This window comes from Lactuca saligna, chromosome 7 (assembly GCF_052625555.1).
Source record: "Lactuca saligna cultivar CGN05327 chromosome 7, ASM5262555v1, whole genome shotgun sequence".
In the NCBI taxonomy this organism is placed as follows: Eukaryota; Viridiplantae; Streptophyta; class Magnoliopsida; order Asterales; family Asteraceae; genus Lactuca; species Lactuca saligna.
This window is the reverse complement of record NC_136423.1, coordinates 52,720,522-52,746,274: the sequence shown is the minus strand read 5'-3', so window position 1 is coordinate 52,746,274 and position 25,753 is coordinate 52,720,522. Positions and strand designations below refer to the sequence as shown.

Genomic DNA, 25,753 nt, shown 5'->3' with positions numbered 1-25,753 from the left:
ACCAGTTCTTCCTCACTTGGGGTTCGAACCCTCACTAGTTGGCGCTCGCAATCTATCATGGCCCTATTGGCCCCCAACCAGTCCATCCTGACGATCACCTTCAGCCCTCGCAATGGTATCGGGACTAGATCAACACGTAACCTATCCCCAAAAACATTCAGGACACATTCCCGATACACCCTCGCAACACTCATAGTGCGATTGTCCGCAATCTCAACCTCAAGAGAGGAGTCCAAAGTCCCCAGCGCATCCCAAAACTTCTTGCTAAGCGCAAGATATACAAACGATTGGGTAGCACCCGAGTCGAATAGAACGTGAGCCAACTTACCATTGATCAAAAAGGTCCCTATACATGAGAATATATATATATATATATATATATATACACACACACACACATAAGCAATACAAATGAATATTAAGTAAGAAAGATGAAACACGTACCAGCCACGACATCTGGCGCTACCCGAGCCTCCTCGGTAGTCAACTGAAATGCACGAGTCTTCACCTCTGGAACATCCGCCTCGTTACGACGGCAATCCATGATCCTCATCGTGGCGGGTGCAGGTATAACCACTGCTCCTCCCCTCCCTGTAACCTCGGATAACTGACCATTTTATGGTCGGTCTGGTTGCAGTGGAAACAAATCAAGCCCTTCTTGGGGCAATCCCTACTTATGTAGCCCAACATACCACATGTATAACATACCAGGCCCATTCCCCAGCAAATCCCACCATGAGATCTCCCACACTTAGCATGCTGGCCACGACTCTGTTGGCACTTACCAAAAGAATCAGAGGTCTTAGGCTTTTTAGACTGACCTACAACTTTATATGCCCGCTCTGGTTTCCTCTTGGTGCGAAACTCCAACTCCATCTCCTGCTCAAGAGCCTTCTCTACCACCTCATTCAGGGTTTAGCACCATTTAAAGCTCACAAACTCCTGGATATCATCCCTCAACATGGAATGATACCTCGTACTTCTCATGTCCTTGTCTGTAGCATACTATGGGATCAATAATGCTCGTTCCTAAAACTTGGAGGTGATCTTCGCCACAGTCTCACTGGTCTGTTGGAGTTCCTAGAACTCCCTCACTAATTGCTGCACCTCAATAGGTGGTGCCAAATCTAGATCAAAGAGTCTAACAAACTCTACCCACATCATCTCAGCCACTCTACCTGCTCCCACCTGGCTAGTAACCTCTCCTCACCAATCCTAGGTTCGATCCCTCAACATAAAAGAAGCAAAATCGACCTTTTCCACATTAGGGCAAGAACTTGTGAACTATGTGTTCTCTATGTCTGCCACCCAATGTTGTCTACCTATGGGGTCCTTTACCCCGAATAATTATGACGCTCTACACGCGTTGAACTCCCGAAACGAGGGAGTTCGGGCCCCGTGCTGGCCCACAACAATCTCGGCTATGAATTAATTGAGCCTCTCCTCCATGATCTCCATCATCCCTTCCTTGACCATCCCAAAAATCATTGGGGTAACATCAAGGATGCCCCTTATAACCTCAGTTGCAATAAGCTCGGGCAACCTCTCATCAATGGGCTCGGTAGTGTCTCCCAGATCCTAATCCTGATCCCCGTGCTCCAAATCATGTCACCACCATACTGAACTGCAATACCATAAAATGTAATGATCAGGATGTCCAAAAAGGAAATCCTCCCATGCCGGTTCTCCTTAGAGCATCTAGATCTAACATTGGTTTGCGTACTGATCCTGTGCTTCCAGTAGTACGGGCCCAATACTACCTTCCACACCTATTTTCACCTTCCCCCAAGGCTCTACTGCATATCTCAAATCCTAGGCTATCCTAATATTTACTCCATCCATATCAAACCATAACTCAATCATAACAGGTTGCCTTATGCATGCAAATTAGACACTGAACATGATCAAATAAACTTTCGAATAACAAAATCTACCTTAAGACCACAACCAGACAAGGAACAAGAAATAAGGCCAAATTAATCATTCTTAGTCTATAAGACCCTAACCGTATACAATTTTGAAAGCATACACATAAGAAGATTCAGACGATTATCATAACTCATATATCAGTATAACATGGCTAACATATTGGGGGAACTACTTACTTGGCTCGGCTGATCACGCGCATTGCACTCTCCTCTTTTCCATTTTAAGAATTTTTAACTTTGATTTTTGAAAAGAATTTTAACATTTCCTTAGTTTGATTCTTGACACACCCGAGAGTGTACCCAAATCCCTTAAACAAAGGCTCTAACAACTTGTAACAACCCAAATTTTTAAAAGAAAATTTTCATTTTTAAATAGTTAAAACATTCCCAATTAACCATAAAATATCAAGTACATTTGTTTTCAAATTCATAACATCAACAATATTATTCAAAACATCATATTGTCCCATAAAATGCCGGAGAGATAATACATGCCACATCATCAAGCCTTGCCCTTTCCCTTAGGCTTAGATGTACCTGAAACAAATCCACAAACTGTAAGCTAATTCTTAGTGAGTTCCCTAGAGCATACCCTACACAAACCACATAATCACATAATCATATTATCTATATAAGCTACATAAACGACATAAGCCATGCATATCAACCTATAAGGATGTTTGAAAACCCTCCAAGGTCTTACTTTGGGTGCCACTGGAACCCCCACATGGTCTTAACCCACTGCTATGGGAACCCCTACATGGTCTTAACTGTCTGCCATGGGAACCCCTACGTGGTCTTCCCTAACACAAAAAATATCATATAAACTAAATGTACAACATACTTGGAGGCCATGGAAACCATCCAAGGTCTTACACTGAATGCCATGGGAACCCCCACATGGTCTTAGTCTACTGCCACGGGAACCCCCCGAGGTCTTCCATACTAGTATCATAAAGATAACTATCATATCACCTATCCCACAATCAACTAGAATTCCACATAACATATAAATGGGACATCCTTGGTGACTTTGACCCATTGGTATAGTGAGGAGACTCACCTCTATCTGCTGAATCCGAAAGTTGCTCTACTAATAGTCTATGACCACCCATGTTGAACAATAATACCATTAACCCAAGTTAGGTTTGAACATCATCTAATTAGAGGAACCAAACCCCAAGTCCTTTCATAATGTCCCAAAATGTCTTCCTTTGCAAATGGGCCCAAAGTCCATCTTCAAAATCATTAATGGGCCTCATGGCCCAATAAATCCCACTCGAAGTAACCATGGCGCAAAATAGATAAGTTGGCCCACTAACTCAAAACGTGACTAGGCCTAATAACTAATTAAGGCCTAAATGGCTTACAAGCCCAAAAACAAGTTCGAGTCCATCTGAGGTGAGTACGCCTTGCATACCACCCTAGTGCGCACAACATACTGAGTCCCTGAGCTGTACACGCTGCGTACTCTAAGTTACGCCCAATGTACAAAAAGATTAAGGCCCTTCTTCCATTAAGTGCTTAATACTCGACATTCTAACGTCCAATATCAGACCTTAGCTCATTAAGATGCCCTAGGGCATAAAGTTGGCAACTGTATGCCCTTGCATGCTATATGGAACTTAAAAACTACATTCTTCATATTAGGACTTCATATAAAGCTTCAAACTCACGCACGGAGTCTAGATACTCTTCAAGCTAGCATCTTGATGCAACTAGCATGCTTACAAAGCTCAGATCTAACCATTTCAGTCTCTGGATTTGCTCAACTATCAAGAGAAGGTCCAAAACCAACTAATGGGACTATATAGAAAACCCTAGCTAGACCTAATGAATAAGATGGAAAGATCAAGACTTTATACCTCCAGAGGCTATTCAAGGTGAACTAGATGCAGATTCTTAAAGCCCAATGCCACTCGAAGCTTGCTTAGCAATTCCTTCTTCTTGAATGAACTCAAAAATGGGCACAAATACACTCCTTAAGCTCAAAAAAACTTTGACAAGGGATCTTTGGTGCAAAAGGGCGAAATGAAGTTGTGGAGACTGATTAGGGTTTGGTCTAATAGGGTTAAGGGTGTTTAAATAGGTGTCAAGTCCGAGAATTAGGGTGTTCTCCCTCTGTCGCGTACACCCCGTGTACCTATACGTACGCCCTGCATGCACGACGAACCTCCACGTTTATGCATCCTTAGTCTGCTAAGCGTACTCCTAGAGTACGCCCCATGTACTAAGGGACCTTTTAGGCCATCTTTTCCATTTCAAGGGTTTAAAGAGTAATACTTGATTTAGAGTGTCACAACATGCAGCGTACTCAGGACTACGCATGGCGTACTGGTCAGTCAGCCCAAACATGCTCTAATGTATTGACCCATTAAGCTTTAATGTCAAAATTTTATATACAAGTTCATAAAGTGTCTTAAGCCATAAATTTACAAACTTTATGTTGCTGCATGCCTTAATACGAATCAAACCATGAATTAAGCATTCTCTTTCTCTCTCTCTCTCTCTCTCTCTATTAAATGGTTACCAACTCATGCATGTTGAGTCTTAACCTTCAAGATACTATGTTTATGACTTCAAGCACCTCTAAGTGTCAAAAAGGATAGCTTAAATGGTTTGGAGTAGCCCATACTCCAAAAGACCAAGTTACGGGACCAAAAGATGCTAATTCTTTCCCTAAACCTAGATCTAAGCTTAGAATGAATAATTTCAGACTTTATACCTCCAATGAGCTAGAAATGATGTACAAACTCTGGATCTAAAATCTTCTTCTTCTCCTTTGCTTCACCTCGGGCTTCATTCTTCTTCAAAACCACAAAAAAAGCTCTTTGTAATCTCAATATGCACTTAAGATGGCTGGGGTTTCGAGATTAGCATTAAAAGGAAATGGGGGCTGATAAGGTAAAGAAGGTGAAGGGATTAATTTTCTTAAATAGGGTGCATACATTAAAATTTAGTGTTTTTCTTTGGCTTAGGGATCACCTCGATCCTACGTGCAAAGGGTGTACGTCGCGTGTACCTTGCGTTTGCCCAACGTACTCGAGTCTAGTCCGAGGTTAAAAGAGTTTTAATGTCACAACTAGGAATTTTATACTATGTAACAACAACAATGATAATATTTGTGAACCAAAAATGTGAAATCACGTATGATGCTTATTTAATAACAACAAATTTTCCATCAAACGCTCTATGCAAGCACTTCAAATAGTCAACAAAGAAGTGGAAACCCTAGAAATCCTGGTTTAATTCCTTTATGGACTAGCATTTCCTTGTTGGGCCTAATGGGCCAATAAGCTTCCAATTTGACTACTTCGGGCTTAGAACTCTTAAATGGGCTCTAATTAGACCCACTTCCATTTATTTTAAAATTTTGGGCCATATTGAGCCTAGAATGAAATAAAATACCCTAATGGACCTTATTGGGCCATAACTAACCTAATATGCCCTAATGGGCCATAAAAACCCATTCCTTTTGAAAAATTGGCCCTAAGCCATCAAAGGAGCCCAATGGGCCGAAAAATAATTATTGGGCCTCATAAATTCGAACCAAGGGAAGGATTTGGACCAAGCCACTTCATCCTTTCACCTAACACAAATTTCGGCCCATGTTAGTGTTAAAAAAGAAAAAAAGAAAAAGGGAAATGGATAATGAACTCTAACCTTGCCACCTCAGTTTTATTTAAAGGTTAACCAAGCTTAATATACCACATACAACAAGGCAAATCCCATGTTTCCATGCATCCTCCTCACACCTCTCATCTTTTTTTCTTCTTCGGACGAGCGCAAGAAGAAAACACACACACACCTCACAAATTCTCTATAAAAACTCTCAAGGAACACTCTTGATACTACATCAAAATTTTCGAGATCTAAGGCATTTCAAGGAAGTTCTTCCAAAAAAATCATCATTCTAGGTAAGTTAAAGCTTAGAACCATGGTTTAGCTTCTTAAAATTGTTATAAATCTCGTTCTAACTCATGAAAGTTCATAATAATGCTTCTTAGAACCCATCTTAGCCAAAGTCTTCTCAAGAAGCTTTCTAGGGCCAAAAATAACATCAAAATTCTTCCCTTTCTTCTTGAAATCGAAATCAACAAGAAAAGGTGAGTTCGTACCCCTCTATTTTCGGTTTTCCTATGTTTTATGGGGGAGAATACAAGTAAAATGTGTAGATCTATGTGTATGTGTGTGCTATGTGTGATTTCATGTGTATATGTGGTAAATATGTGCCAAAAAGGAAAGATATTTCGAGATATATAGTTCATAAGGGAAAAATATGTGATCTAGGGTGTATTACACATAACTAATTAAGAAAAATCTACCATATAAGGGTTAAAATAAACATGTTACAACATAAGACTCATTATTGGGTTATTTTTGTCAAATAAGCAAAAGTTTAGGGAAAGATTGTCATTCATGGATTCTTAAGGATTAAAAGAGTCAAATCAGTAAATATAAATGTTTTTATGGGTATCATACTCTTTTAAGGGCTAGAAGTGTAAATTGTAGCTTAATGGGCCAAATTTTGGGCTTTTCGGCCCATTAAGCCATAAATTGCAAAAATCTCAAGTTTCAAGGGGGTGAAATGATAAACTTCTCAAAACAGGGGGTAACAAAAGGGTAAACAAAACTATTTCAGGAGTCAAAATAATGTATTTTCCAAAAAAGGATAAAAAATGTAAACTTTTTGGATTTTGGGTCAAAATTGTAAAAGTTGCAAACGTTTGGGCTTTAACTGAAAAAATACTATTCTGGAAGGGCTGAAACTGCCAAAGCAAAAGTTTTGAGCTAAAAATATCACTTCAACAAATCTTTGGGTCAAAAGTGTTAAGAAAAAGCTTTAAGGGCTTAAAATGTCTTTTTTCTTATAAAGGACTAAAATTGTCAATTTTACCAAAGAAGGGCTGAAAGGGGTTCAAACCAAGATTTTTGAATCAATTATTTTATTTTCAAGATATTTTAGTTAAAATAAAAATACCAAACTACCACTCATGAAAATGGGAAAGATGAAAATGCGTAACATTCCAAACATCGTTAAAAATAACCGACCGGCCTTGTTCTGGTGCGAAATTAACAATCACCCAATCAAACTTTCCAACAATTAAACTACACCTAAAACAAGTAAACATTCAAATCTTTGGGCTTGAAGGTTCCAATCATGCTTGTTGGGCCTTTGTGACCCATTAACATGATTTTTGGGCCCAAGGGATAATAACAAATGCTATTGGGCCTTCTATGACCCAATTTCATATTTAAGGGACCCTCAATGGCTTTTTAAGTGCTATTGGGCCTTAGTGGCCCATTAGCATTGCTAGTAAGTTCCAAGTAAATCAAATGTGAAATGGGTTAGCGTGTCCTTCGTATAATCAATAGCCATAAATAATACATGGGAATAGTAGGATCTTGTAATCCTCTTCTCCTCGTTTATTAGGCCTATCGTTAATCCAAGTAAACAAATACGGGTCGATAATCAATAGTAATCAAAGTCAATTGGGATTTAGTGAGTAATAACGGGTGGCACCAACGTGTGTCGGTCGTAGTATGTAGTTATAATCAAAGTCTCCTGGAGGAAGAGCGAGAGTTTGTATATAGATCTATACGGGGTGACTCCCCCATGCCACAATTGTTCGCTACAGTTAGACTCGGCCAGTCTAGGGTGATAAAATCTTAAGATCAATTCCGACATTCACCAGAATGCCAAGACAGACGAACTAGTCATTATCATGCATGGTTATAACGACTCACACAAATAAATCCAATATTAATCAAGTAATCAAGGTAAATCAAGATCATTCAAGGGATGGGATAACAATTCGAACAGTTATATGATATTTTCTTTATTTTCGGAAAACATCGGGTTTTCCGGGGAAGTTCAACATTTTTCACTGGTACATTTAATACGAAGTTTTTCAACTATACATGTTTTGAAATCATTATGCATATATTTACGGATCTTGACAATTCTATATAAACAATTGTCTTTTCAGAAAATATCGGATTTTCTGGGTTGTTTTCTTACAAACTACACAAAACATTTTTCATATCGAACCTGCTTATGAACTCACCAAAATTCCACATGTTGACCGTTTTCAAAATAACTTGTATTTTCAGGTAAAGATAAGCTGAGGAGTAGTACCAAGTATGTTAGGGTGTTGTGCTTTTTAAAACTATCAAACATTTTATGTTATGGATTTGTAATGTTAAAACAACGTACTTGATGTGAACATGGTCAGTTGTAATATATTGATGCATGGTGATGTTTATGTTATGATTCATGTATATTCATTGTGATGATATTCAAATTTAGTCACGTGAGCCCTCGGACGTTTCCACCGTCTGGTTCAGGGGTGTAACATTTAATGAAAGAGTTTTACCTGACGAATTCGGGCGTTACATAACCGATACCTAAAGACCCATAAGGTTAGTCAAGAAACACCAGACCCCCGTAAGAGCAAACAAACTACTAACACCTATACCTTGTATTTATTCTGAGCTAAAATATTTTGCTACCTAACAAAAGGTATTTTTTCTCGTCCATCTCATCCCCCAAGAATAATTTATTTCATAAAGTTTCTAACTTAGATAAAACCACCTTTATGAGGTTTATAAATCGATATGAAGTAAGTTGGAACAACACTGAGCACTGATTTGACTAAGGCCAACCTCCTGCCTATCGATAAGGTCTTAAATTTCCAATTCGAAAGTTTAGAAACAACCTTCTACACCATTTCTCGCCAAGAATCCAAACGATTCATATTATCGCCATCAATAATGTTGGTGTAAGTTTATATAGTTTTAGAGTTATTACACAATACACAAATAATCTAGTAGAGAAGATGCAATAGCCAATTTAGATGAGGCTATTAAGGTAATTTAGGACATGTTTCACTTTTTATGTCATCTTCATGTGTTTTACTTAATTATTTTTATCTGTTCCTTTTTGTTGTTGTTGGCTGACAATAAGGTAGAAATAGAGAAATTCAATCGGTAAACGTAATGTGAAGGCTTCTATATGTTTCCTTAATGTTTAATTAATTTATAATTTACTTATGCTATAAAGACTATTTTCTGTCTTTTTTAGGTAATAAGACAGCAAAAATAGTATTTCAAAATAATAATAATAATAATATGGTAGTGCTTGTTATTGAGGTAACTTTGTCATATACACATGAGGTAATTTTGGTGCCTTTCCTAAATGTTTTTTAACAAATGAGAAAATAACAATGCACTTATGGAAATTGAATAAAAACGTAAATAAGGTAAAATGTATAAAAAGTAAGGAATTAATTGGCGAAACCCCCATTTTCTAGACCTTGTGTATTAAGTATTCGAAATACAAATTGTCTGTCAGAATTAGATTTCATAAATGTATTTCTGTTTTTTAAAAAGGTACATAAACTTGCGACATACAATATACAATGTTTGTCGTAAATGCATGTTATTTTAAAAGTACATAAACAATCATGTCATACAATGTTTGTCGTAAATGCATGTCATATATGAATGACCGACAGATGTGTCATCTTTCATCTATGTATAAGGCTTCAAGGGCAGACATTTACATGTCATTTGTACCCATAAATAACACATGCATGTAATTAAAAGCCTTTTTCTACTAGTAACATGAGCCTCACTACCACATACATTTAAGATACAAATCCTTATAACAAATTTTCCTAATAACAACGCCACCCATCACCATAATTCAATATCAAACCAAAGATTTATCTTCAAGACTTCCAAAAGCATCACCTTGCACCATCATAAATTCGGTATAGTCTCAGAAGAATTTCAGGCCTCTTCATCCATTTAATATATATATATATATATATATATATATATATATATATATATATATAGAGAGAGAGAGAGAGAGAGAGAGAGAGTTAAGTTCAAATAAGAACACTATTTAATGTGACAACGTGAAAACACTACTTTATGTTACTATTCTACTATGAATTTAATATGTATAGTATTGTAGTAATTATAATATGAATATATTTAATTTTATATTGCTATTCTACTATAATATATATATATATATATATATATATATATATATATATATATATATATATATATATATATATATATATATATATATATAGTAATTTAGTAAATTCTAATGTGAATGTTAAATATTTGATTGTTCATATTCGGTGATGAATAATATCATAAAGTTGTACATACAAAATTTTAATGTGAGTATTAATGTGTGATTATTCGTATATTTTTTGATGAATAATGTCATATCGTTGTATATACAAAATTTATAGTAGAATAATAACATAAAGTAGTGTTTTCACGTTCTCACATTAAATAGTGTTCTTATTTGAACTTAACCTTATATATATATATATATATATATATATATATATATATATATATATATATATAGGGTTAGGATTAAATATGAATTACAACTATTGTGTGAATGTATGACCATTTCTTGTCCATTTGATTTAAAAAAGGTATGGGTGTGATTTGAGGTTACATATGATTAACATAGGATAGCATGTACTATATCATTACACTTATTTAATTATAATTGTATTTTAGTCTATTAATGTATATTTAAAAAAGGAAAGATTACTAATTAATTGCATAATTTAATGAACTTTTTATTAAATACTTAGTTATATTATTTTATAAAAGTAAACATGGATAACTAAACATTATTTAAAAAAAACGTAAGTCTATAAAACTATTTTCATACATGGAATAGATTTCATTCTTTAAGAATTTCATTCTTTAAGAATGATTCATGTATATTGTATATCATATTCTTGAAGAAAATACATTATTTTTTTACGCAGCCAATGTAATAACATCAAATGGGAATTCTTGAGGAATATAAAATAACTTGGATACACACAAAATTAATCGTGGTAAAACAAAATATATTCTTAAAAAATGTGTTGAGTTTCACAGAAAATTAATTAAACATACAGTGTATAGTAAAAATAAATATATTTTTAAAGAATGTGTTTGGTTAGATACAAAATCAATTGAAGCTACTGATAAGTAGTGATAATAAATAAATTCTTTAAGAATCATCTAATCCACTACAATTAACCTTCAACATCGGAACCATAGTCATGTACAATTAACCTCCCAAATCGAAACGTTAATTCATATTATAATGAATTTTTTTTATTAAATCAACATTCATTCTTTAAAGAATCAACATTAATTGTAAACAATCAACTTCAAAATCCATGGAGGTTTAAAATTTCTTTTCCCATTCTATAGTTGATTATCTCCTTTATTTTTTTTTTATTTTTTTTTTATTTATTTATTTTTTTTTTAAATTGTTATGGTGAGATTGTTATATACGGAATGCGATGAATATTTGGAAAATATATTGCTTAGTAATTAATGAAAAATAAATAAACTAATTATAAGATTCCATAATTACCCTACACTATTTGGTCATACATTCACACAATATATATATATATATATATATATATATATATATATATATATATATATATATATATATATATATATATATATATATATATATATATATATATATATATATATATATATATATATATATATATATATATATATAAAGGCTCATCATCTCCTATCTCCATTTTCCTTGTAATAAACATCTTATCCTTCTGGTATCTTTCCATATGCCTGATCAGATCTAGTGACGCCAGCGCAATAAGTTGGTGCTCACATTCCAACAGTTTCATGTTGCTTGTTGAGGATATCAAATACTATAATTTTGAATACCAGTATTGAAGCTATATAATATCACCTATAAAATATAACAAAAATAAAATGACTAATAATGTTTTGAATTATCATATAATATCACCGTTTACCCGCTTAGATATTGTAGTTTCCTCTCATGCTCTCTTTTCTCTTCTCTTTGTATTCCCTTGCTAGCATCCCTTTTACTGTATCCGCCTTCATCAATCTTTCCTCCATACCCATACTTCTACTATCAACCTTTGATAAATCAAAATACAGCACAACTTCAATTTTAAATCTAAAATCAAATCAATATGCACATTTAGATTAAATCTCGGAGGACACCATAAAAAAAAAAAAAATAAAAAAAAAAATAAAAAATAAAAAATACAAATCATACAATCAAGCATAGTACTATATCGGAGGGAAAAAAAATTGGAAAATTTTTTTTTGATCATTAAAATTGAATCATAGATCATAAAAACTGAATAATGGATTATAAAAATGATCCATGCTTCAAATTTAATAATCCAAAATTTTTTTTCCAATTTTTTTTCTTTCTGATATATTTTTTTTTCCAATTTTTTTTTCTTTCTGATATAGTATTATGTTTGTTTTTTATGAATTGTATTTTTAAATTTTTTTTAAAGGTGTTCTCACGAGTTCTCACTAAAAAAAAATCCTCAGCCGATCGTATCTCTCTCTCTCTCTCTCTCTCTCTCTCTATATATATATATATATATATATATATATATATATATATATATATATATATATATATATATATATACACAATGGGTCGAACCCTTGATTCTTATTATTATTGATTTTATTTTTGTTAGGTTAAAGTCCGACGAGAATAATATTCTACAACTAGCAATTCATTTATTTTTAAACCGACCCATTTACTATCTATTATTTGATTGACTATTCCTTTATATTTAGAATGGTTGAAGAGTCAAATGATTTGGCAATTCCTCACGGGGGGATGGAACAAGAGAATTTTAAATTAGAATTTTAGATTTTTGTTCATCCCTCGCCGCAATAGTATCTTGGGGTTTGCAATGATAACTTGCTATATTTACTATACGACCATTGGCTAAAATATGTTTATGGTTAACTAACTGGCGACCTCCCGAAATAGTCGGAGCCATACCCAAGCAAAAAGAATGTTATCAAGGCGCATTTCAAGTAATTGTAGTAAAACCTGACCTGTTGACCCTTTTGCCTTTCCATCGATACGAACGTATTTAGTAATTGTCGTCTGTAAGACCATAATCAAAAAACAATTTTTGGTTTTCTTCTAGGCAAATTCGATATTGAGATTTTTTTCATGAACGCGATTGGTTTCTAAGATCACTTCCAGCTTTGGGCCTTTTGTTAGTAAACCCTGGTAAAGCCCCAAGGTGGCGTTTGAAACAAGGACCTTGGTAACACGACATGAAGGCTCCTTATTAATATTTAATTATTAATTCTTATTGATGAAGTTTCATTCTACAGAATAAACCTAAACTAAAAATGAACTAAATTCTAAATAAAGAGAAATTTAATTGGTTATTCTATTAAAGAATAATGACATGAGTTGGATAAATGTCCAGATCTTTATATTCTATCTATAGAAAAAGAAAATGATTTTTTTTCGTTAGATAGTTGAAAATTCCTATCACATAATAAATCAAGGGTTTTTGCCGAAAGAGGTGAACAAATTTTTTCCAATATTCTTTGATTTCAACGATGCATCATCAATCACGTAAAACATAAAGTAAAATAAATAGAGAAAAACCAACTATCAGAATCGAACCGATGACCATTGCATTACAAATGCGATGCTGTAACATCAAAGCTAAGCAGACTCACGTAACATAAATTTGATATGTATAAGAATTCAATAAACTCTTAGAATCTTTGATATTCACTATTATACTATTTTAATTCTTAGCTATTCATATTCTCTATTCATAATGAATATTAATATATTAAAGAATAGAATATAGAATTTCAAATAACTATTTAATATTATAGAATATGACGATTAATCTAGCGATATATATATATATATATATATATATATATCACAATTAAATATATTTTTTTAATATGAAAAGAATCTACCGTTCAAGTATTCGAAATTTCATGGGTAAATGAGTGGAGGAGAGGCAGACGTATAGCGTATGTATCCACCTATATTGAATTGCCGGTACAGAAATGATAAAATTGTTTTTGATTGGACCGATTATAAGCCTACTATAGATATAGAAGATGAAAGAGGATAGACAAGAAATCAAAGACAAAGAGGAGAAAACACTTTTTCTAGACAAGAATCGGCATCTATCTAATGAATTCAACGGTTTCGGTATAAATGAAAGAAAAAGGGGAACAAGATCACAATGATATTTTCATCTCAAAAAGGGGGATATGGAGAAATCGATAGATGCTACGAATTTAATTAGATTGAGCCTTGGTATGGAAACTTACTAAGTAATAACTTTCAAATTTAGAGAAACCGTAGAGTTAATAAAATGGGCAATCCTAAGCCAAATCATGTTTTCCAAAAACAAACAATGGTTCAGAATGCGAAAATAAAAAAGGATAGGTGCAGAGACTCGATGGAAGCTATTCTACCGAATGGAGTTGATTGTTTTACGTTAATAGGGGAATCCTTCAATCGAAACTTTAGAAAAGATGAAGGATAAACCTGTATACATACTAGAGAAGAATTGTTGTTAATTGATTCCATATTGAAGAAAGAATCAAATATTCATTAATCAAACCATTCACTCCATAATCTGATAGATCTTTTGAAGAACTAATTAATCGAATGAGAATAAAGATAGAGTCTCATTCTACATGTCAATACCGGCAACAATGAAATTTATAGTAAGAGGAAAATCTGTTGATTTCAAAAAACGTGAGGGTTCAAGTCCCTCAATTCCCAAAAAGACCATTTGACTCCCTAACTCTTTATCATATCCTTTTTTTCTTTATCATTTTTTCGTTAGGGGTTCAAAACTCCTTATCTCTTTCTCATCCACTAATCTTTATACAATGACCGTAAAACCACATGTGTTATATATGATACATGTACAAACGAACATCTTTGAGCAAGGAATCCCCATTTGACTGATTCACGATCGATATTTTTATTCATACTGAAACTTACAAAGTTGTTGTTTTAACAAATTATAGCTCCGTGATGAGGGTTTGTAATACCCTTTTGAATTCACATAGACCCAAATTCTTTAGTAAAATGAAAATGAGTATAAGACATGAGGAATAGTTGGGATATCTCAATTGGTAGAGCAGAGGACTAAAAATCCTCGTCTTACAGGTCCAAATCTAGTTCCTGCCACATGATTAATTTTTATGAGTCTTTATTCTACCAATGAATTGATATGAATACATATTCATTAAGAGTCTAGATAATAATACATATTCTCCATCTCGTTCTTTAGAACCTCACTTATTTGATTTTTATAGAACCCCATATATATATATATATATATATATATATATATATATATATATATATATATATATATATATATATATATATATATATATATATATATATATATATATATATATATATATATATATATATATATATATATGGTAAAAGTTCAAATGAGAGCCACTAAAAGTTAAGAACCATTTCAGAACCATTTGATTAAAGGTATTTTTGTCTATTTAACATAAACAATAAAAAAACATACAAATGCTTTATTTTAAAATCAGATCTATCTTTTCAAATTATAAATCCTTTCAAACTCTCCCACCATTTTTGAAGAACACACATTCCCTGTTAACGCCACCACCTACTGAGGGTGGCATCGTCTCCGGCACCATCGTTTCTCGCATCACCGCCGCCATCAGAGAACCACCGTCGGAAGACCACATTCACCTCCCTCCACTGTGTTTGTTCTACCACCACCTCCGCCACTCTAGACATCCAACTTTATATTTTTCTGGCAACCTCCAGATCTGTGATTTTCCTACGGTCTCCAGATCTGCGATTTTTAAACTTCAGATGATCGATTTTCCTACTAATGTTGCACTAGACCTTCCAGATCTGTGATTTTCCAACCGCCACCACCTCCTACACCTCTCGATTCTGCTCTACGACGATGACAAGCAGCATCACCTCCTCGTATCAGATTGATGTTGAAGCACCGATGAAACACAACAAACTCGCTTCCATCTCTTTCTGGATGATCTCCGATGAAAAGCCACTAGATCTGTATCAGATATGATGTGTTTGAGTTCTAACACTGATGAACACCACCATTACATTCAACCGCCACCATCATTAATGTCTTGCAGCTCTGGTGAAACTCTTCTAGGTCATCTCCATCTCTTTCTATTAGGTCTCCACTTACACACCACCAGATCTGCATCAAATCTAATGTGTTTGATGTATTCTAGGTGTTGATATGGTGGTTATTATGTACTTCATGGTAGTCGACGCCTTGATTGTGGTTCCACCACTGGATCTGATTAGTTTCTCCTCCTCCTATTCTTCTATTTCTAATGTAGTTTTTCTCCATCATTGATGATCGCATCATACCATATCCATATAGATCTAATAAGATCTGACATTTAGATGTGATTTCATAAAGCCTTTTGTTTTCTAACAAGCTTCCTCGCCTCAAATCGTCTGAAAAGCCACCAAACGTCATCAACCTCATAGATTTAAAGCCAAAGACGTACCAATTTCTCAGATGTAGTCAGATATGGTTGTGCTTGATGCATTTTCATACATAGATCCAGTGTTTATGGAGCATTTCTGGTGTTTATACATGTGAGTTACGTATGATAGGATGCCACTAAGATTGGCAATGAAAGAAGCATGATGACAATCCAAAAAGCATATGAGTGATCGATATAAGCGAAGAATTCAAATCAACACTATAGCAACACTCACAATGCAGGCTCAGAAGCAAGAGGAAAGATTAGACCTACGGCAACAAGGTACACTTTTTGAATATATAAAAGATTCCACTAATATTATACTCGAGGTTGATAAGCTATCAAATTGAAACAACTTATTATACTTTAAGGAAAAATTAGAAGATTAGGCACATGTTGAACTTCACCATGACACTATTACAGTAGCCAAGTCCTTTTTGGACTACCACTAAGTTAGAAGAACCCTTCTACGAAGAAAGCAAATGAAAAAAGGGATATCACAAATGCGTAGGTTGCTCGGAGCAAATCAATGCTGTAAAAAAGGTCACCATCAACAATCTTTAATCAAATGAAGACAAAACACAGTTGCAGAAAAATAGCAACTTCAAAGGAACTACTAATGGAACGTTAGAAAAGAAAAGGAGGGATCCCAGCAAAGAAAAGACAAATAAGACACTCAAACAGTGGCAAAAACCAACTTGCAAAATGGTGGGTGATAGCTAGTGCCCTGAATCTGGTCCCAAATTCATCCAACAAATGTGATTATGGACTATGAAGATTGTAACGGGTTTCATTCCCACACAATCTATGTTGCGAAGAAAATATAGAACACACAGGAATTTACGTGGTTCACACAATCAGGGTAGTCAAGCTACATCCACAAGCAAACTAAAGAGATTTCTATTGATTTCATAGTGAGGATGAGGTGCAAAAATGTAGAATTAAGGTTGAAGATAAAGACGAATGGAAGAAGGAGAAGTCAAATATACCAAAATACACTTAAAACAAGCCATTGTCACAGAAAATGGACTGATCAATGGTCATAAGCTGATCGTGTTGGTTTTTAGGTTTTATCGACCAAATATGGAGAGAGTGGTATTTTGGACCAACCATTCAAAAAAAACAACTGACCGAAACTACACATTAAGGAATGGTCCAGGGATGAAATTACTAGTTATTCTAATAATAAACAAAAACCTCCACAGTAGCATGGGATACCTCAAATGTTCATTTCTATGAAATGGGTTTGGTTGAGGGATTTAAGCAACAAACTTATTTAAATTCACAGACAACTAATGGTAATTCATGCCAAAAAGAATGGATAAAGAATAAATATACATACATTCAGTCCAGGCATAGCGTAGGGTCTGAAAGTTTTGAGCTCCATAAATGATGCTTTTAAGTGTTGTGTCTGACGAGACTTTCTCCATCCTTGTAACTCTATGACAGTGTGTGATGTAAGGATCCTATCATTATTTGTAGACTAAAACCATCAGCAGAAAGAGGATCGTACCTGTAGAGGGAATGGTATCACCAAGTAGCACCTTTAACCAATCAGGGGTGGTTATCTTCAAGTAATCGCGACGACAAAGATAGTAGGCTCCTGTAGTGAGCTCAAATTCAGATAGATCTCCTCCAATAACTTCTTCCTCTTTCTTGTAACTTTTGTAGTATTCTAACTCTTCTTCACGATCATCTATGTAAACAAAGCTGGCACTACACTCGCTTACCATCAATCCATTCCCCACAATGGACACATTGATTTCATCACTTGAGTCTAATATGTTTCCAATTGGCCAATAGCTTAACCAAACAGCATCTTCATTAAATCTCGGTTGGCAATAGACCATAGGGTTGTACATCCAATTAAGACCCTTGGTTATATTACTTATTTTGATGAACAAAACCCACATATCTTCATCCTCACCTGATAGTCTGTATAAGCAGGTTACATTTAATCCTCGGATCCTATGTTTTTCAGTAGAAGGCACACGAAAGGATAAGAACGGAATCGATGACATATAATCAGGAATTGGCATGCTTTCATCCGTTATGCCTGGCAGATATGTGCTCATTATACCATATTCATACAACACCTGCCCACACAAATTGAACAAATATCTACTTAATCATATGCTAACCAATTTCTCAGAATAGATGTGTTTTTGTGTGCTTATTCAGGAGAGAGAGAGAGAGAGAGAGAGAGAGAGAGAGAGAGAGAGAGGTACCTGGATACGCATACGCAGGTCTCTCCCTTTAGTAATCTCATCACCCACTAGGTCCACCCAGTAATCTTGATATGCTTTGATCCATTTCATATGACCCAAATCGGCTTCATCATGTTTTGCCATTGGCACCAATTTGAAAAGGCCTTGAATTTCAGAGATTTTGTTACAACCTCGATATACAAATTCCCGTAATCTGAACCGGGTTGATTCAAATGTTATTTTCTCCAGTGAAAAACACCAATTTGTATACAACTCCTCTAGAGTACTTGGGAGACATAGGAGGGACTTGAGAATTGGACAAAAAGTCAATTCCAATACCCGAAGAGTTTTAAGATTAAGGCTATTGGGCAGGACCTCCAATAGATTATTTCCTAAATTCATGTAAAATAATGATTGGTCACTAGAAACCACTGGAACATCATTGTTTTTTACAAGGTTGCAGTTATTGAGAAACAACAATTTTAGCGAGTCTGGTAATAAAAACGGAGATTGTTGAATTCCTGCATCAGTGCATACACCTGGAAACTGTTGTGCATGATTTAAGTAGCTCTTTAAAGTCTTCATAAGATACTTGCACCCTGTAAAGTCCAATAGAGCAAGACTCTTAAGGCCTCCGATGGATTCACAAACATGAGTAAGATTGCTACAGTTCCAGAGAATCAAACTCTCAAGATTTGGAAGTCGGGAAAGATTGTGGATACTGACTAGTTCATAACACTCTTTAAGATTTAGAATCTTCAGTGAATTAAGAACCTATTCCAAGAATAAAACCTAATTAATTTATCATTGTTCATTACACAAATATTTTCCAAGATAAACTGGACATAGAATTATTCCTACCTTGGGAGGTTCAAACCTTTTCAAATTTCCATAACTCATATCTATAGCCACCAAGCTGCTCATCAATAAGCCGGAGGGTATTGTTTCTAAAGGACATCCATGCCAGCACAACCATCTTAGTTCTGGAAAATTGATCTTATAAGACCCTGAGAGTACTACAAATTTGAGCTGGAGCAATTTTAGTTTGTCCATCTTTGCAAGTGAACCAGTTTTAAGGGTTAATGGCTGCAAATTTAGCATTAAGTGAATAAATTAGTATGCCTCATAGATGAGTGAAATTTCGATTTACTTCTAACTAGTAGGTGTTTGGCAAAAAGATGTAATTTAAGAGGAAGATAATAGTGAAATTTCGAAAATCTTGAAAGTAAATTAAGTTAGGGGTTGAAGTTTGAAAACATTATAATGAATATATCAAACAAAACGACATATTATGGTGTGTTTGGGTACCTAAACTTATATACATTTAAGGGTATATTTACATTTTTCCCAAAGAATTATAGGATGGAATTCAACCCGGATACAACCCAAATTCTAGAGCAACTTTACATGCATAGTTACTGTTGAAAACAGCATAGTGATTATAGTTGCACACAATGGCATGTCAAAGGGAAGCGACCAGTCATACAGCTCATCTACCGATCATATTCAACAAATCTAACACTACTCAACCATCATGGGAGTTAGAAAAATAGTAATTACGCTCAAGTTCTAAACATGAGAAGTTAATGCTTAGAGTTCCTTGTTTAGTGTTGAACTAGGAAGACATCTACCTTAATTGAAGATGTCATTCCAAGTTGAAGCAATAGCTAATAGCCTGTTTGAATTTCCATGTTTCTCATTTCATTTATTTACTCACTAGAAAGTTGGTCAAATTGGTAAGGTCATAAGGACTAGATTAGATCTTTAGGATTCATAAGTTTCCTACTCACAGTGATGTATGACAATTATGTATCACGATAATAACTGTAATTATTCTCTTGATTTATTAATAAACCACATTAATTCACTTCTTTGGCTTACATCTGATCTCATCTCTTCCTCGAGCTTTCGCATGTCAAGTGCTAGACCTTCAATTGAATCTGAACCCTATTAAGGAAAGACATGAAATAAGATGACACTTTTTAGCATGGTAGGCTGTGATAGGGCAAGTAAATTTAAAGATACACATAAAAGCTCTTAATTACCTTTCCTTTTCCCAACAAACGATAAGATTCATAATTTTGCGAGACTCTACTACGTTTTGTAGGATCTTTGGACTCTTGAAGGACTATGCTTCTTGCCATCTCTTGAAGCAGTTGATGCATTATCAGTTTGTTACTTGGTGATACGGTAAGAAGGCATTTGTTAATTAGAGTCATGATCCCAGATTTTGCATGCCAGTCATGCTCCAATATCTTTACCACATAATCCTCATATTCACCAATAAAGAAAAAAGCAATATGCAAAAACAACTCTTTGTTACTGGCTCGTGGCAAGGAGTCGAAGCTCTTTTGTAGTATACCTTGGATTTTACAGTCAAGATCACCTTTCAATGGATAAAGTGAATTCAATGTACTTTCCCAAATCTCTATTATGTTACTTTGTTTCCTTGGGTCCTCAGAATCAACAAATAGAGAAGAGCCCAGTACTTTAAGAGCTAGTGGGTTTCCACCACAATACTTCGTTAATTCAACTGCGAGCTCCTTGAAACCTTCCATGGGAATTTTAGATCCAAATGCATGGCAACTTAAAAGCTCTAATGATTCATGATCATTCAACAATTCAAGTTTTTCAACCTGGCACCTCCAAGATATGGACCCAAACCATGCATTTATGTCTAGAAGTCTCGTAGTTATTATGATCTTACTTTTTGTATGGAACGCATTTGTTCCAAGTAAAGCACCTAATTCCTCATGTCCATCAATGTCATCAAGAACAATAAGCACCCTTTTCACTTGTAAGGCCTCCTCAACCTTCCTTGTACCCTCAGAAACACTAGATATCCTGGCATTACTTCCGCCTAAAATGTCTGTGAGAAGTTGTTTTTGTAGCCCAAGCAAACCGAAAGGCTGTTTGGAGTGCTTTCCAATCTCTTCAAGGTAAGTGCTGCTTTCAAAATCTTGCTTGTTTGAGTTATAAATGAATTGGGCCAGTGTCGTTTTGCCGATGCCTCCCATGCCACAAATTGCTAAAACATTAGGACCAGATTGCTCATTTTTCAACCAAGAATCGATACCTATAGCTCGAGTGTCCATTCCAATTAGATGAGCTGGAGTACTTACTAGTTTCATATCTAGTTGACAATCAATTGCATCAACCACGTTTGCGATAAAGTCTGTTTCAGATCTGCAATTACAAAAAGAATAAAGAAAATGAGCAGGTATGTTGATAATGCCATACCATTAGTTCGAATTAAAATTCTAGGTTTAACATAAATAAATGGGGGCAATTTTATCCAGTTAGAAAAAAAAAAAAAAAAAAACTCTTTGGCTCCAGTCATGAGTCAAACTTGTATATGATGCATCAAGAAGCTTTCAGCTGTTGACTTATTGACATAACCAATGAAATCATCGCAGTATTTTCCAAACTTCTCAATCAAAGAAATAATAATATGCTAAAGTTATCGACACATTTATCAACAAAAAATTCACAGGTAGAGACCAAAATTTTGCTCCATGTTAAGATTAATATATAATTGCCAAATTGTTAGACAAAGTCGCATCAGTTGAATTGTATTTAAGTAATGATTGAATTACAAGAAGAGAAGCAATGGCATTCCCGGATAGAACCATGCCGGCCAAATCAGCTACCTCCTTAAGAGCTTTCTTCCACAGGTCCACGTTGTGATCTGTCCACTTTGAAGAGGCTTTGACTTCAATTGCAAAAGTTTTATTTTGTTTCCTCACATCAGAAGGATCAACGTGATAAAAAACAGGTAGAACGAAATGATTGTGCTCCCTTTTTTGTTGGAGGATCAACATAAGCTCGTCCAGGCACCAAGAGGAAGTTGCATAGTTCTCTGACAACACAACTATTGAAGCCCTAGATTCTTTGATTGCTCTCTGGATCTCCGGCTTCAGTTCTTCACCCCTGTTGATATCGTCGTTATCCCTAAAAACATCAATTCCTGATCGTTTTAATGTTTTGTAAAGATGATCGGTAAAAGAATAACGAGTATCTTCGCCTCTAAAGCTTAGAAAAACGTCATAGCTGCTGCCATTAGCGCCAGGAGAAGAACTTGAAGTCATTGAAACTGGATCTAAAAAGAATGTAAAGTAAGTCAACGGCAAAATTTTCATCTATTTAAACTGATATCGGCTGGGCCGCTGACCAACATCTAAAACAAGGTTAAAACATATACCTGACCAACATCCATTTTTATCAACAAATAACTTACTATATTTAGTTTTAGTTTTTTTTTTTTTTTAAACCAGCAAATATTATTAGGGAAAGAAAGGACCTATCTAGCAAGGAACTAGGCAAAGCCAAACAAGAGTTTTACAAAAGGAATTTCTATACGGACCCTCAGTGTTGTATACCCCCTCCATGTAAATGTAATATATGGTGTTTGTGTACACCCTTAATGCGACCATTTATATGAGTGGAGGGGGGGGGGGGGGGGGGGAGGGAGACCATCAATAATGAAGTATGTGCCACGGGTGGTTCCCCATTCAAGTCAAATCCAGCATGAGCATTGGCGTATTGGTTCCTCGATCTTGTAAGAACATTGGACTATTCGTTCCTCGTTTAAGTCCATCTAGTATAAATATTGTCTTACTACTTCCTTATTTGAGACCATCAAGAATGAATTATGCCTAGTTGGTTCCCTATTCAATTTCACGATTAATGAACTATGCCTAGTCAGTTTGGTTCATGATTCAAGTATGAAGAACTGTATTTGTGAGGAACTTAAGTTTGATGCTAAACATGGTATACTGACTGTTTTTGTTCTTAATTAAGGTTTATTGATAACAAAATTTGATGGATCCATTATCCCATCAACTTTCATAAAAACTAGATTTTCCATGATTCGGTTGATTGTTGAATATTTCTTTAAACTATAACATCCCAAGAATCATGATAAAATTTTTCATTTTAAAACCAAGAGATTCAAACATCAAATAGTTCCAAAACATTCACAAGATACAATGTCAAATCATTAGAGTAATAATATCCAAAAAGGTGCGAAAAACATGAGGAGAGGATGCTGTGTTATCACGTCGGACCCTTCCCTTTAGTACTAGAAGTACCTGAAACCATAAACACAATTGTAAGCAAAAGGCTTAGTCAGTTCATCTAGAGTACCACATACCAAACATACAGTTGGGCCCCGCCCTGGGGTATATTTCAACCCAATAAACAATTATGGACCCCGCCTTGGGGTATATTTCAACCTGAACATGCCATAATGGGCCCTGCCCTAGGGTGTATTTCAACCCGGCATATCATAGTGGGTCCCGCCCTGGGGTGTATTTCAACACGATCACAAAACACATATATATCACATAACAGCCAACAATATATATATATATATATATATATATATATATATATATATATATATATATATATATACAATCTAAGAATGGGCCGATATTGGTGCCTTTGACCCATGCATATAATGAGGAGACTCACCTCTAAATGAAGATAAATGAATTACACACTCGAGCTGCTGCTAACACAGCTCCTCGCTCTAAACATATCCCAAAATAACCCTAATTAACAATTAGGGTTATAACCCATAAACAATGGTCCAAATCATCCTTCATCAAATTAAGGGCAAAAGACCATTTTACCCTGTCCATACATAACCTAACTAATGAAGCCCAAAACCCAAGTGGCCTAAGGCCCAAAAATCGGTCCAATGGGCTACTGAGAGAACGCCTGGCGTCCACTATATGACACCTGTAATCTCAACACCCTACATTCTCATGTTTACGCCTAGCATAAACCACTTAGTTCCAAATTCTAAACTAAGATCTTAATGGCTTAAGACCTAACGTCCAAACTTTAAATCCAAAAGTAACAAAATATCTAAAGCCATAAAGTTGCAACCTTTATGACTTTGCATGGCTACAAAGAGCCCAACATGAAGATCATAACTCATATCATACTCTAAAACTCCAAAACTATTGCATGGTCCAAGCTTGCATTTTTATGATCCTAAATATTCTAAAATGCTTGAAATGACAGCCCAATCCTCCGGAATGTTCAAAACTCACAACGATCAAGATCTTGGGACAAAAGGGCATAAAAAAAGCTTAACCAAGACCTACAAAGAATCCATCAACATCTAAACTTTATAATTCAAGAAGATGTTCTAAGATGCAAAGAGTCTAGATCCAAAAGTTTAAGAGCAACACCACCACTGCAAGGGTCTTCCTTCTCCACCAAGAACACTAAAATGGCACCAAAATGACACTCCAAAGCTTTAAAACACTCATACACACTTAGGGTATCAAAATGAGGGCTAAGAGAAATGGAGGTTGGAGTTAAGAAGGGTCTTGAGGCTCTAATGTCCTTTAAATAGGGTGCAAACCCTTAAAATTAGGGTTTTCCCTTAGCGTGCGGACACCTGGTGTCAACATACAAACTCCTGGCATTCGTATGGGAAGCTGCGTCCAACCCTTAAACGCTAATGCCTGGTGTTTGGAACCAAAAATGCAAAATTAATATAAACAAAGCTAAAAGTCTAAATACGTTACATAAACCTTTGCAGATCATGATCAAAATTAACATCCCCACATTACATATATAGAGGATCCAAACCAAGCTTTCTCCAAAAAGCATCAATTAAATCTAATGGATTAAGTAAACATGTAGTTAAAAAAGATAAAATATCGTTGAGTGATTACAAATATAAAAATTGTCAACTCAATCTGGAACATTAAACGAACATGCACATACATACATCGAAAGTTCGTAAGCTCACAACGTTAAAAAAACATGTTCGTAATTGACAACGACCAACTGAGGAGTCATCGGAAATCCTTTTGATAGATGAAGATATTCTAATAATTTATCCATATCATGCTCTTTGAACTATAGTAAGGAATTATAAAAAATATTTTTATATCTACAATATAAAACAGATGAAGCTCTTCTAATAATTTATTAGTATCATGCTCTCTGAACTATAGTAAGGAATTATAAAAAAAAAAAAAAAAAAAAAAATTATATCTACAATCAAAATACAACTATCGATATCTAAGTCTTCTAGAATTGTCTATTAACTTTACTTTAGCTATTTATTAAGATTTATAATTATCGTTTAATATTAATTTACAAATTACAAAATTAACTAATAATGGATAAATGTAAATAAATAACAATCAACATGTACACTTTTAACAAACAAAAATACACTAAATTTTAAGA

At 34.7% G+C, this 25,753-nt stretch overlaps 1 protein-coding gene across 1 annotated transcript; it reads right to left on the bottom strand.

The window, feature by feature from the left end:
- Positions 1 to 11,519: 11,519 nt before the first annotated feature.
- LOC145006941 (disease resistance protein RPV1-like) lies at positions 11,520 to 22,674 on the bottom strand. The gene is made up of 10 exons (XM_078965955.1): positions 22,075 to 22,674; positions 21,922 to 21,989; positions 20,581 to 21,721; positions 20,417 to 20,482; positions 19,397 to 19,621; positions 18,557 to 19,309; positions 17,842 to 18,424; positions 17,671 to 17,768; positions 11,774 to 11,900; positions 11,520 to 11,706 (listed from the first exon to the last, which is right to left on the bottom strand). Exons 1-9 carry the CDS (start codon positions 22,672 to 22,674, stop codon positions 11,778 to 11,780), a joined length of 3,657 nt encoding a protein of 1,218 aa, XP_078822081.1. The 3' UTR covers positions 11,520 to 11,706; positions 11,774 to 11,777.
- Between the last annotated feature and the right edge of the window lie 3,079 nt (positions 22,675 to 25,753).

Coding starts and splice junctions, on each gene's coding strand:
- LOC145006941 (XM_078965955.1), bottom strand. CDS start 22,674: ATGAAAATTTTGCCGTTGACTTACTTTACATTCTTTTTAGATCCAGTT. Junction 21,722..21,921: donor TTCATTGGTTATGTCAATAA/GTCAACAGCTGA, acceptor TTGTAATTGCAG/ATCTGAAACAGACTTTATCG. Junction 18,425..18,556: donor ACCTGCGTATGCGTATCCAG/GTACCTCTCTCT, acceptor TTGTGTGGGCAG/GTGTTGTATGAATATGGTAT.